At 38.5% G+C, this 15,136-nt stretch overlaps 1 protein-coding gene across 7 annotated transcripts in view; it reads left to right on the forward strand.

Moving 5' to 3' along the window:
- Nucleotides 1–15,136, forward strand: part of Il1rap (interleukin 1 receptor accessory protein) — a 142,132-nt gene that overhangs the window by 92,114 nt on the left and 34,882 nt on the right. For all 7 annotated transcript variants that reach the window (XR_008221796.1, XR_008221797.1, XR_008221795.1 and 4 more), the window contains 2 exons: nucleotides 581–767; nucleotides 12,771–12,936. Coding sequence is in view for 4 of the 7 variants with exons in the window: in XM_052753880.1 (XP_052609840.1) it covers nucleotides 581–767; nucleotides 12,771–12,936 (353 nt within the window). In the remaining 3 variants the exon portion in view is untranslated. The remainder of the gene's footprint in view (nucleotides 1–580; nucleotides 768–12,770; nucleotides 12,937–15,136) is intronic.

A 15,136-nucleotide genomic window follows, 5' to 3' on the forward strand; every position in this document is an offset into this window, starting at 1 on the left:
CAATGTAAGATGTTTCCTGGGCCTGGTTTTGCCCTCATCATTGCTTGTATGTACGTACTACTATGTCATAGTTTTTTTTTTTAATCACCTGTTTTGTTTGCTTTTTCTATGAATTCCCTTATTTTCCTGGCTGAGGTGACACTGGATGGATGTTTTGGGTTATATACTGGCTCTATTTCTCCCTTTTAAAATTTTGATCTTGTTAAAAAAAAAAAAAAAAACGTTCCCAAACTTACTCATCGGAAGCTAAAATCCTGGAAACTTTTCTGTTTCAAAGTTTGGTTGCACCCTTAAACATGCCATCCTTACCTTTGCCTTCATAAAAATACTACTGCTGAGAGTATTTTAAATGAACACTTTAAATACACATTTAAGGTCATGGATAGAGTATAAATATTTTAGTACATTAATAGCAGATACTTCTGTTTGCTTTCTAGTGTGTGGTGCTAATTGGTATAGGAAATATCTCAGAAAGTCACTTAATATTCACATGAATTCACACCTATAAAGAAGTCCCAGCTCTATTTTATCAATCAAAAGCAGATGAGCCCCCATGCTCAGTGTGTGTTTGTCTTCTCAGGAATACTACGTATTGCAGCAAAGTTGCATTTCCCCTGGAAGTTGTCCAGCAGGGCAGATGCTTCAGTTCCCCCATGAGACTCACGGTGCATAAAGTGTATATCGAACACAGTACACATAACATCACGTGCCCAAATGTAGATGGATACTTTCCTCCCAGTGTCAAACCAACCGTCACTTGGTATAAGGTAAGGAAACTAGAACACATTATTATTTTTTTTTCAGTCGTAATAAATAAACATCTGAGTTAAATGGTAACACTGATATTTTTCTTCTCCCATCTTTGATTTCTTCATTAATACCTTTGTACCAACTTTGGCCGCTTCCTTGTTTTGTTCTGTTTGAGATGGAGGGCTGTGGGTTTCTCTGCCCCGGCCTGCTGTATCTCACCTGATGCTCTCTAGACTCCCAGAACTAACTGCCTAATTTCTGCTAACTCCCTGCGAGGAGCCTGTTTGGAGAAACGCTGCCCACTTCCACTCACTGCCTCGTGAAGTTGGAAGCTGCTGATTCACGACATGAATCTCAGCCCCTTGATGAGTCAGTACCGTAATTTATGATTCGCGTGTGCGTGGTTGATTGCTCTGGTTTGTGGGCTCCACATCTGAGGATGGAAAAATGTTTTATCAAAAAAGGAATGTGAATATTGGAAGGTGGCAGCGCTGCCATGCGGCCTGGAATCTCGTGGGCTCTCCACCAGCACCAAAGTGGAAAACTCAAGCACAGTGTACGGCACAACTCCATGTGAACTGTTTTCAGCAAACTAAGTGAGACAAACAATGGCCTTTAGGCAGTTTGCAGGAGTCAGTGTTTGCAGCCTCCTGCAAACAACGCAAAAGGAAGCAATGCATTGTGTGTCACACGTGAGAAGTGGGACAGACTGTGAGCGGAATGTGGGCTAGGCCAGCATAGAATCAACAGCAAGGTGGGAGAAATTTCATTCCCTGAGACAAGTCACAAAAGTCCTCTAGAAAGAAGTTCTGATGGGGCTGGAGTAGTTCTGTTATGTACCTCAGAAATGCTCGCCAGAGCAAAGAGAAGCTGCAGGACTAGAAAGACATTGGCCTGCAATGCCTGATGCCTTGCAGTTTAATGCCCTGATACAGCCAAAGAAAGAGGCCAGTTAGATTAGAGCAGTATAAGGAAAGAAAGAAGATGGACTTGCTGGACATGGAGGGAGGGAGGGGTTGGAGCATCTCAGGACTGAGGCTGGACATGGAGGGAGGGAAGGGTTTGAGCATCGCAGGACTGGGGCATTTTGAAGAATCCCTGTTAATGTGAACATGCAATCATGTTCTAAAGTCCAGAAAAGGTTATTTTTACATAAAAATAAGCAATAAAAAATTCAAATCCCATTTAATTTCAAGGAAAGGGTACATAAAACAATAATACTTCTGCAGCAAAGAAAGTATGTCAGAAGGCTATATCATTAATGACTCTTTAAAAACAGGCCTACATCAGGAAAATGATAAGATATATAAAAAGGATGCAGAATAGAATTGAAATGTCCAAAACTTACATAAATTATTGAATGTTTAAAGTAAAGAAAATTATTTTACAATTAAAGCCAAAGTAAGAGGGAAAAATAGCAGCAAACATAAGCACGCACGTGCACACACACACATATACACAAACATGCACACATGTATACAGAAATATATACATGCACACCCACATATATACACACACATACATATGTGCACACACACATGGACAAGCACACACACCCATAACATACATGCACATGCCAAAGCAATTGTACACATATGCACACATAGAAGAATACACAATCATATATATACATACATGCAAACATGCACACACATATATATGTACACATGTGCACACACAAGCACACACACACCACATGTACATAAACAAGCACACATACACACCCACATATATACACACACAGACATATGTGCACATACACACATGCACAAGCACATGCCCCTCCAACACACACACATGCACATAGCAAAGCACATGTACATATATACACACATAGAGGATTACACAGTCATATATACATACATATACACACATGCACACCCACACAGACACACATGTATACCCATACCCAAGCTCACACAATGTACAGTAGCTGAAGACTGGTAGGAAGTAAAAGGAGGAAATTTAAAAATAAAAAGACAACCATTACAGGAAGGCTAGAGTGGCCACACAAACATAAAAGAAAGGAGATGTTATGATGGTGAGTATTGCCAGAGAGAAAATGGACATTTCGTAATACTGAAAAGATCACTTCATCAGGAAGCTGTAAAACAACAGAAGTGTCTCTGACTTACAACAGCATTTCAAAATACATGAAGTTCTTAGAGACTGCCAGAATTCGAGGGGGAAACAGACAAATTCACAACTGTAGTTCACCAGTTTAAATTCTCTTTCTTGGACAACTGTTAAGGAAATGACTTAGTACTCAACTTTAAAACCCTCCTGTGGGCCAGAAATGGGCAATCTGAAATTTACTAATGATAAAACTTTCAGTTCTTTCAGTCCAACAGAGTATGTAATGAGAGATTTGAAACTCAACTAATTACATGGTAAGTCAGTGTATGACCTTGAAAACCAGTAAACAAAGAGAAATAAGAATTACTCTCTTTCTGAAAGTAGTACTATGCCATGGGTTAACAAAATAGAGCAGATAAGTATGTTTTTATACAAGTATTTATACCAACAAATGAAATCATCATGGCAACTTTGAAATATTATTATGCAAGGTCCAATTGATAAGTCCAAGCATTCAGCATCAATTACTGCCAGCATCATAGAATGATACACAGTAGAAGTGTTTCCTCTGGTGAGAAGATTGCTCTCTGTAGTTCTGCAAATGGATTAAATCTGAAGCATGTCACTGCTCTCTACCAGAGACACAGAGAGCCTAAAAAGGCCTGGAACTACATCATGAGTTTGAAGTCAGCCAACACAAACCATATGATTCTATATTCCTCATGTGCATGGTTCTCCTGATATAAAAGGGAAGAGTACCGAATTTTAAAAACACGGAAGGCTTTTTTAAGAGAGAGAATGACTCCGTATACCTATGGATGGACCTACACACACATGATAAAATTATAACTGAAAATGAGGCTGTCTCAGAGAGTTTAAATAGTGTCTACTTGGGTGAGGAATGGTGAGGCAGGTTTGATTGACAGGGGCTGTGTGGAAGGCCAACAAGGGTGATCCACAGTATTATATTCCTGGTCTTGCTGGTGCTTATAAAGATACATACTTTGTAATTAGATAATTCATATGATTAAGCTGGGTTAGGCGTATGTTTTGTTGTACGCTAAAATAAATAGGGAAAAAAGAAGAAATGGAGGGATTGAGTGAGGGAGACAGGAGAGAGAACAGGAGAGGGGAAGAGAGTGGGAAGAGTGTGGTTAGTGGGCAGGAGAGAGGCAAAGGTTTAAGATATGATAACCGATTGCAATGTATGGACCATAGTTGAATACTGTTTCACACACATTACAAAACACAACAATGGAAAACCGGAACATTCTGAGCATGGAACACAGATGATACCTATGAATTAGTACTTTTAAGTGGGACAATGAGGCCTTAGTTATATTGCGGGGGGGTGGGGGTTGTTTAGAGATACACATAGAAATATTTACAAATGAGAGTATTAGTGAGGTAATATTAACAGATTTGTGCTGATAAGTAAAACCTTACTGTGTGTGGGAAGCTTACTTGTCCACTCACCTGACTGCTTTTTACTTCTGTTCCTATACACATTCTATCCTTCTTCTCATATTCCCCATCCATGGCCTCCCTCTACCTAGAATTTTCTCTCAGAGTAGTTAGATTCTACTGCTGTCATGGATTGTTCCTCTGCTGTTTCCTGTAGACCTTTACCTATTTGTTTTAGTGTCACTTTTTACTGCAACGGGCATTGCTATAGTCTTCTATTCACATGTGTGTACACTAGCTAAAGATAAACTGGTTCATCAAAGTATGCACGGAGTGGGGTTTAACATGATAAAAGACATATATGCCCAGCTCAGTGAAATCTCAAAATGAACACACAATTCTACACGGGCACCATGTAGTGCATATGCACACGTGCAGGCAAACAGTCACACATGCAAAATAAGAATAAATACATCATGTCTTTTAAAGTGTAATGTTAAGTCCCACAAAGTGGCAGAGAGAAACTGCACTGATTTTAATAAGAAGAGCTGATGTCCGGTGAGGCCAGTTGACTCTTGAATGCATCATATCAAATTATTACAATTTTTGCATTTCCTGCCTCGATGAATGGTGGTGCTATTAACCACGGTATGAGCAGTGAAGGACACTGGGGAGTAGTAAGTCATGGACTTGGTAAATATCACATAAAGCTAGAGATGTCTAAGACTTCAGGGTGGCAGGTAGATAGACAAGCAGACAGCAGTTGCTATCTTGTGTAAGGGTCTGAAACTTAACAGCCACGCTGTACATAGAGACATGGATGCATCTAAGTGATCGTTGAAGCATCCAGAAGATGAAACAGAGTGAGAAGGGTCACTGGGAGGTGGTGACACACTCTTTTCATCTCAGCACTTGGGAGGCAGAGGCAGGTGGATCTCTGTGAGTTCCAGGACAGCCTGGTCTACAGAGCAAATTCCAGGAGAGCCAGGGCTGTTACACAGAGAAACCCTGACTCAAAAGAGAGAGAGAGAGAGAGAGAGAGAGAGAGAGAGAGAGAGAGAGAGAGAGAGAGAGAGAGAGGAAGAAAGAGGAGGAGGAGGGAGGGAGGGGGGGAGGGCAGGGGAGGGGAGGAGAGGAGAGGAGGTGGGTAAGTCAGTCTCCAGAGAGTCTATACCTGCAGTGATTAAAGATACAAAATCCAAATAAGGGATTAAGAAAATAATCAGTTCTATGTAGTAATTGCTGAAACAGACTCCTCACGGTGTACAGATGCCTTGGGTCAAGGGAGATGGCTCAGTAGGCAAAGCATTCGCTGTACAGACATGGGGGCTTGAGTTTGGATCCCCAACACCCACATAAATTATCATTTGTGGTATACACATTTGTAACCCCGTGAAGACTGGCAGATTCTGTAGTCTCACAGACTAACTAGTCTTGGTAAAATGGTGAACTGTACATTCAGTGCAAACCTGTTTCAACAAGTAAGGAGAGAGTAGCACACAGCCAAGTGCACCCTCACACATGTACAAGCCTGTGTATACACACATACAAACATACACACATGCATGCACAAAAATATACATACATACAAACACACACAAACATATATACACACATACACAAACATACTCACATACATACACAAATACACATGTGTAAACACACACACACGATGCAAACTACCTGTTTTAAAAAAGAGAAGACAACTAGAACACAGATACCCTTTCTATCTTCTGGCTATGACAAAACTTCTGCTAATGTGTGTTGCATTGCTTTGTTTTTATTTTTGTTTTCATTTCTCTGCCTTTGTCTAACTGACTGGCACCTTTGAGCTCAAGAATTCTGCCACCTTGGGAGCAAGATTAAGGTTTTGAGTGGGTGTGTTCTCTTATTGTTTGATGGGAATCCTGACATTTCTGTTTTCTACCTTCTGCGGTCATCCTTAAATATCCACAGCAGTTCTTTTTCAGCAGAACTCTCTAACTTGATTTTAGAAAAATGGTCCCCTATAGTAATAGAAATACAACCTGGAGGCTTAGAAGCTAAGAGGAAGAGGAAATGAATGGCTTCCATTTTAGTAATGCCATCTGTATGCTAAGTCTTTATTACCATCTTTAGTGCCCATCACAATTCCAAAAAGTAAACCCCATCTTAAATAGTTAGGAAATGGAGGCTTAGAGTACAGGGTGTGTTCCAAATGACCTACTGTACTTTATTCTCCTAATACCCTTAGAAAACACAGCATCCTATTTCCCGTATTTTGGGGTTAATAACTATGTTAGTCAACATCTCTGAGTCTGTGACAAAATTCCTCAACTAGGCAACTTAAAGGAGGAAGGTTTTAATTTTGGCTCATACTGTCAGTGGTTTGAATTCATTCACCAACTCTAGTGCTCTTAGGTGTATAGCAAGGCAGAATCAAAATGGCTGAAAGACAGGACAGAGGAAAGCTGCTTAACATGCCACCCAGATAGTAGAAGGACAGAAAGGAAGGAGCCAGGGAAAAAGGTAGTCTTGAAGTGCAAGCTCCCAGTGACTCACTTCCAACCACAGCCAGCTCCTGAGGAATTCATCAATGGGTATGTGTACTGATGAAGTTAAAGATCTTGTGAGCCAATCACCTGTCACCATCCTATCACCTGGCAACCCAGTCTTAACACATGAGCTTTTGTGGATATTTTTACATTACAACCATAACAAAAACCTAGGTGAGTTGCTGTTGGGAAATTTACCAAATACCAATGGGCTAGAAGCCAAGATTCAACTGCATGTGTCAAGAGGCCATCCTTTAGCATTAAGTTCTGAATTTATTCAACAGGCCAGCTGCAAATGGACGTGCCTGGGACGGCAGGCCAGTTCTTTTGTGTTTTGAAAGCCTTTCCTGGCTAAGATTGCTGTCGAGAGGGGAGTCCAGTCCCCACTTTTAGATCTCAGAGCATTACAAAGGGAAAGACAATATTTGATCGTATACTGGTTTGTAACTAGATGGTGGTATATAGAGCGAACTGTGCATTGTGGGACATGGAATGGATTCCAATGAACCGATGGCAGAGGAATAGAACAGCACGTGTTTTCACTTGAGAAGTGTGGGGAAAAGGGACAAGGCCGAGCGTTCCTCTTCATGTCATTTCTTGCTCTGTCATCCTGTCTTATTCACTGTAAGGTCTCCTTGATTCAGGGCTTCAGCAGTCCTGTCAGGAGTTGCTCAGTAAGTGACTGTCAAACGAGATAGATTTTGTAACTCATTTGAAAAGCGTACTATGCTTTGTAAGGGAATTACTGAATTCCAAATAGCTGTCTAGTCAAAAACCTTCTGGAATGCAATATGTATTTAGGTAAGAGGATGTTGGGTCAGTCACGTAGAGATCCCTAAAGCATATAGTAAATTCAGAGGTAAGTGTGATTTTTCTTACTGCTGTTTATTATTATTATTATTATTATTATTATTATATTCATTATTATTATTATATTAAAGTGTAGACCTGATTTTTCATACCACCATGCATGTCATGTGGTTGAATTAATTCCCCCTTTTATTGTTATGGTTGTCTATTTCAAATTTCATTTTATAGAGACTTGTGAAAGTGAGGTCAATTTTCCCTTTTCCCTGAGATGGGGGAAACTGTTTTATTGGGTGTTTTGTATGTTAATATTATGTTAACTGTGAAAATCCTCCCCTGCCATATAGCAGGATGGATGTCAGTACAGATGGCAGTTTACAGAAAGCTGAATGTCTTCATGCCCATTGTGATTAATTTTGGCACAGTATCTCCACTTCAATATTTTTTAAATGTAAAAAAAAAAATTCATAAATCTATTCCCTTCCCCAAACTCCTCCCAGATCCAAAATAAAATAAATCACAACTGGCCAGATACTGTCTGTGGATGTTTCTCAGAAAATATTTAAATTATTTTCTTTTGTTTATGATAAAGTACATTGTGCTGGTGAGTTTTAATATGAGCTTGACATAGGCTAGATTGAGAGGCGAGACCCCCAATTACAATGATGCGTAGTATTCGTCTATAGGCAAGACTGTAGGGCATTTTCCTCATTGATGATTGACGTGGGTGGCCCAACTCATTGTGAGTAGTGCCACCCCTAGGCAGGCAGTCCTAAGGTGTATAAGAAAGTAGGCTGAACAAGCCAGTAAGCAGCACTCCACCATGGCCTCTGCATCCACTCCTCTCTCCAGGTTTCTGCCCCAACTTCACTCAGCAAAGGAGTGTGACTTGAGAGTTGTAAGCTGAAATAAACCGTTTCCTCCACAAGTTGTTTATGGTCATGGTGATTTATCACAACAATAAAATCCCTAAGACATAACCTTAGAAAAGAACATTTGTGAAAAATTACCATGCTCAGACTTCTTTCATCATGGCACATGCTATTGGGAAGTTAACCCAATCTCTGTGTGATAGACTTTGAGTTACTGCAAGATTGTATTAACTTGTTAGAATGCTTCTTCATCTCTTACCTTTTGCAATAATCTATATAGAGGGATTTTTAACTTTTGGCATGAAGTCGATGTGTTCATATTTTCTTTGAGAGCTGCACACTTGGAATACATATATTCTAAGTATACATACACACATTTTGCATGTGGTTTTAGGGCTCCTGAAGACCCAAAATTCATTGTTTAAACTGAAAACAAAAATCAAACTAACATTTTGAAACCTTGAGGTTAAATCATGCCAAATGAATCATCCACTGTGTACATTGAGGGAACCTAATTCATAGCTCATCTTTGTATCGTTAAGGATTATATTTCTTTGTTCTGTGCTAAGTGTGAGCTCTCTCTCTCTCTCTCTCTCTCTCTTTCCCTCTCTTGAACATCCAACATACAGCACAAGACTGAGCCAATCTTCATTGCACTTAAGAATTGATTGAATAATGGATTCAGATTGGGTTGTAAAACTTCATGAAAATGTATGCCATCTCATTTTTTATTATTATGCATCTAGCTCTTAACATTGCCTGGCACATAGAAGGGACATTGTAAATATTTATAAACACTGAAAGACTGAGTTCTCTTTATTGGAAATGAGTGGCTTATGAAACTCTTCACAGAATTCAAGGAAGTGCAGCATATGTTATGCCAAGATTTTCATAGATTCGAAGCTTCCATAGCTAACCCTAACTGTTCAGACATTGCAACTTAAACTATTCATATTTTTATTCCCATTTTCCCCATGTCCCCTCTAATATGGACTCCACATGTAATGGTCCATATTTTACTCCCACACATATTCTATGAGCTCTCAGTTCTGTGTCATGTATCTGTTCTGCTTTCATACCTATTGCATTTTTAATCATGTAGCACAAACATGTCGAGCTCAATATGCCAATATTGAGCCAATCACAGGCCATGTAGATGCAGTGCTTATCTACCCTTCACTGACCCAACAGGACTTCATATCCCAGAGGAGGGTGGCCACTATAGGAAAACTAACATTATAATAAAGCAATGTAAAGGAGTAACAGGGAGAAAAAGCACTCCAACAATGAAGGCGAGCTCCTCCCTCTTTCCTGTGCCCACAGTGTTTTGCATGTGTCTCTACTTTCCCCCAATAGCTCTCAATATTTTCCATCTCATTTTAAGTTCCAACACAAACCTTTCTCCAGTAAGATTTTTTTTCCTATAGGCTCACTGTTTGATCCTCATTATACACTTCTTGGCCCCAGTATGCCTTCCTTTGTATTTATGACAATCTTCCACTTGCAAAACACATAGGATTTTTTTTTAAAAATCATGTCTTTTCCAGTCATGTTTTCACGCAGTTCCTGTTTTGTGATAGACTTCTCTAGTGGAAGCCACTCTTTACTTCATTGTGACATCACCCTACCCACAGCCTTCATCTTCTCACACATGTATTTCCTCTCGAGGATCCCCAAAATCACTTTGTGTGCTATTCCCTACTTACATGCTGTGGTTGGTTGTCATAGCAACCATTGTGTGGCCGGTGGGCTGCTCTTGTGTTTAACTTCTCTCTTTTGAATTCGGAAGGAGGAACTGATGGAATAGGTAGAAGGGCTGTTTGCTAGTCATACAAGTGTCTTCTCCATTGAAGAAGTTCACTTAGTGCTAACTAGTTCCTTGTTTTTGGAAAACCTGGTCTCTGTTATTTGAGTACCTACCTGTCTTTGTTCATGTCAGCTTTCTTCTGAATTCTAAGCAAGTATCTCTGAAACTCTCATGAAGATTATTTTCAGGATTAGTTTATTATCTACAAAAATAATGTGTTTGGGGCACACGTTGAAGAGTCTAGAGTTGGAGCAACTTGTGTGAAAAAAGTTCCAACTCAACACTACCGGCTAAAATTAATGCGCTTTTGTAATATAACAATGTGTTAATGTACCACACTGCACATGTACATACTTAAAGTGTAAAACATTTCCTCCCTTCTCATTCATAAAATGCTACAGGCCTAACAGCTTTGAAGCAGATTTCAATATATTCTCAAAGATGCTGTTGACAAATTAAGTAAAAATATCTGCCTCTTGGTGCGGGAAAATATGCTTTTGAGTTTAGCCCTCAATGTAGAGACAAGGCATATCACACTATTAGCACTGGAGTTGGCGTTGAGTGTGACATAGATGCAGGGGCCTGGTATAGATACAAGGCATGGTATAGATGCAGGGGCCTTGGTATAGATACAAGGCATGGTAAAGATGCAGGAGTATAGCATAGATGTAGGGCCGCAACATAGGGATGAGGACACAGTGTACTGTGGTATTAAAAGTAAAAGCTCTGAGACAAATGTATTTTGATTCACAATTGAAATAAATATATCCAGGTTCAAATTCCATTCCCAGCACTACCAAACTGTAAGAAATCAACAGTTCACTTTTACACATCTTTGTTTCCTCATTCATAAAATGGGATAAGAATAGTAAGTTTGGGACAAATGAGATAAGATAGCATGTTAAATACATGTCCTGCTGTAATTTTTTATAACCCCAGCTTTTGAATAAAAATTTCATTTTTAGTTCAGAATCCAGTGAGAGACCTTTATTCTAGAACCTGGAAGGGTTTCAGCTCTGTGTTGTGCTGTCTAGGATGTTTTTTTATCTACCTCATTTCTTTTTTTATCAGTAAAACTGGGGCACCTTCAGCCTGATCTGCCTGCTTCACAGGGATTTAAGAACAGCTAAGTCAACAAGTGAAGGAGCGTTATCTTGCTGCTGTTCAAATGAAATGTGCTGTCCCGTCAAATAGAGTTCGAGAGACATATTAAACTCCGCCAAAACCACGTCTGACATGAATTCATTATAAGTTGTCAACCTTTGTGACTTCCTATTTTGTGGTAACCTTGGGGTCCTGATGTGACAAGTATCTGGAAGGGCTGCTTACCCAACAGAAGAAACGGATTGAGAAAATGTCATACCTGAGCCAGTATCAGTTCCTCTTGATTTCCATGAGGCACAACTGTATTTCCTGTGACAAAGTCTTGCAAAATACATTTCTGAGGGTAACTGTCATCTTTCAAAATGCACCTTCCAGGAACTGAAGCAGAAGAAAAAAACCACCTTAAGCATCCAGGACTTCAATGTTAAATGTGTAAAATAACGGGAAATTTAAAATGCAAGTCAGTAACATATGTCCAGAAACTTAAAGACCTCAGGTCTTTAAAGATAATATAATACATAGAGAAACCCTGTCTTGAAAAACCAAAAAAAAAAAAGATAAAATATTTTTGTCATTCACAAATTATTAAGTTTTAAAAGATAAACCAAAGAAATTTGAAAAGTAAATATTTAAAGTGGATTTTTGTCACATGTGATGCATTGACTTTTTGCTAAAATAAAACCACATAGCCAGAGGCTGAAATATAAAACCGGACTATGGTTTTTATTTTGTATGAGACAAAAAATACAAAACTCCAGTTTTATATTTTAAATATCAACTACTTTATATAAAAAATATGAGTTAGAACCAGAAATAACTTCTTGAGCCTTTATAAGGCTCATACATTTTGGGGTGACCAATTAAAAGTAAAAGAAAAATGGAATAAAGTAAGAGAAAAACACAAAATGTTGTTGAAAATGACTAATGGAGAAATTCAGTGAAATAGAATGGTCAAGAATACCAAAATTGTATGTCAAAATTGGTTTCAGGTTTACCAAAGTGACCAGATTCCTGAATTAGCAGAATCAGTGAGGAGTGACAGAAAAATGCCTATGATTGTCTTCTAGAGGAGGGCTTGCGGTCATTCATATTTCCTTACTTATTATTGTAAAACATGAATCTTGATTCACTGTCATGAAGGGATTCCAAGAATTCGAAAACTGAACCCGAAACAGAAAGCTTGATTTTGAGGTCTTACCTTGAATTAGAGTTTTAATTTCTCTTATGCACAAAAATGTTATACTTAATACAAATATTTTTTGCAAATAATATTATCCAGATGCTTAAATAAATATTTTTGTAAAAGTATAGCATAGATATTTAGATGTTCTGTGTAAATGAGGTGTCAAAGCCACTTTTTACATGTGTTATGTGTATTCGTGTATCTAAACAGTGAACAGCTTTTTCTTATTCTAGGGTTGTACTGAAGTAGTGGATTTTCATAATGTAGTACCTGATGGTATGAACTTGACCTTTTTCATCCCCTTGGTCTCAAATAATGGAAATTATACATGTGTTGTTACATATTCTGAAAATGGACGCCTCTTTCACCTCACCAGGACTATGAGTGTAAAGGTGGTAGGTAAGCATGACTTGTCATTCACAAGTACGTCACACAAGGGCTATGGTTTTGTTTAGGCTCTTAATGGGTTATTATACACAATTGGTCAAACTCTACTAAAAAAAAAAAAAAGATGCAGAATTTATTCTCTACACTAACCCAAGAGCCTGTAAGCAGGTCCATGTAGAGAGTAAGCATTCAGTAAGTGTTGGTTAACTTGCTGCATATGTGATTCAGTGACGAGTATACCAGAGAGTGAGAACACAGTTTGATAGATGGGTGCTCACACTCCATCAGTGCCCTCTGCTAGTCACATGACTTTGAACAAGGCCTTGGTCTTAGCTGCAGGACAAGACAGAGGGAGAAAGAGATGGGGAATGTGTTTAACAGGTTTATAACAGGTTTAGGTATACATGAGTGATCCTTCTTCATAGCCCACCTTTTACTAGATGGAGACACTGTGTAGAGGTGCTGCATATGTTAGTGGAAAAATTTTAAATCCCAAATCTTTGTTCAAGACTTTTCCTCTAGTGAATCTGCTATTGGATTTGATATAAATTACTAGGGGGGGAGGGGACAGGCTTTTAACACAGCACAAGTGAAATCTAAATCCACCATTCTTTAGTCGCTTTTCTTCAATTACTTTCAGAATGATGCTGGGTTGGGAATTAATTCACATGAAAAAAGAAGACTAAATTTAGAATCTGAGTGTGTTTTAGTGACCAGATGAATTATATCGCATTATATTCATCTTAGAAATTGTTTATAATTTTTATGCCTATATGTATGTAGTTTTATCTATATTTGGAAAGGTAAAAGCAGGTGTTCTTAGTCACAGTTTTATATATAAAGAAGTTGATAGAGCCAGGGTGTATAAGTCATTCTTAACTAACTCTGAAATGCCACAAGTTCACTTTTTACAACTGAAGCACATTGAGTATATATAATCAGACTTCACTAAAGGATGCTTAGGTATATTTTACTTAACTTGTTTTATGTAATTTATTCCTAATAATGAAACTTCAAGGTGACTTTTATTTACTATATTTAGTTATAGAAAATTTACTTTTCAAAATAAAATATACACATGAGTAATATATGGAGAAATCTGGCTGAGAACCTGGTCAGTCTTTAAACCCACACTCTCACATTCTATACTGTGGCTAGAGAGATGAGTCAGTGATTAAGACTACTGACTTCTCTTCTAGAGGACCCAAGGAATCTGAGACCCTCTTTTGACCTTCATGGGCACCAGACATGCATGTGATACATAGGCATACATACAGGCCAAACATCCATATCCAAAAAATAAAAATAAACATTTTTTCTTAAAAAAAACACTACACTGCAAAACTTTTTTTAAGGTACTTTAACATACATGTATAGACCATACAAAGAGCAGCTTTTCCATGCGTGGACATTTGACTAGTAATCCACACATGTATAGACAATACAAATTGCAGCATTTCCATGCATGAACATTTGACTAGTAATCCAGTATCAATCAGTCAGACATATGTAGAGGTGTCTTAAATTTTCCATGCAGCTAAATATTCATTTAATAGTATCCAGGTCCCGTACTAGACATTATGAGCACTTGAGGAAGAAATACTCAGATAATAAGCATTGGTATTAAGCATGGTTTACAAATGGAAAGCACGTAGTTCCGTGCGTTGAATACTTGAGGCAAAAGTAGCTTTGAAATTAAAAGAGGAATAAATTAAAAGAGAAGAAATATGACATGAAAACAGTTATTTCTAATATGGCAAAAGAAATCTATGCCACATGACCACTGAAAGTCTAAAACACTGATAAAACAAACTACCCACCTGAAAAGTACAGGGGATTCAATATATTTTGTTTGGATTTTTGCAACAGAAAAACTGTGTTTCTGTGCTCATAACCCTTCTGTCACTAAATGTGCGAATTTTCCACACCAAGCCATTCTCCAATTCTCTGAGACACCATCTGTGTTTCCTACAGTTTAGTCATTTTGATACTAACTACCTGGAGTTTGCACAGACCCCACAGATTGAGGGCTCTGTCTTCAAAGAGTCTGAGGGACTCACAAGCTCTTGGTTCAGGAACTGGGGACTAAGAGTAAGGAACAGAGAACAATGATGAAAGATGCTCATGCCACCCACAGCACTCAGGAAATTAAAGGGCTCTCAGGCTCTCAGGAGTTCTGTGTTGGGAATAAGTAATAGCGATGAATACTTAT

Source organism: Peromyscus californicus, unplaced genomic scaffold (genome assembly GCF_007827085.1).
Source record: "Peromyscus californicus insignis strain IS unplaced genomic scaffold, ASM782708v3 Scaffold_25__1_contigs__length_3188244, whole genome shotgun sequence".
NCBI lineage: Eukaryota > Metazoa > Chordata > Mammalia > Rodentia > Cricetidae > Peromyscus > Peromyscus californicus.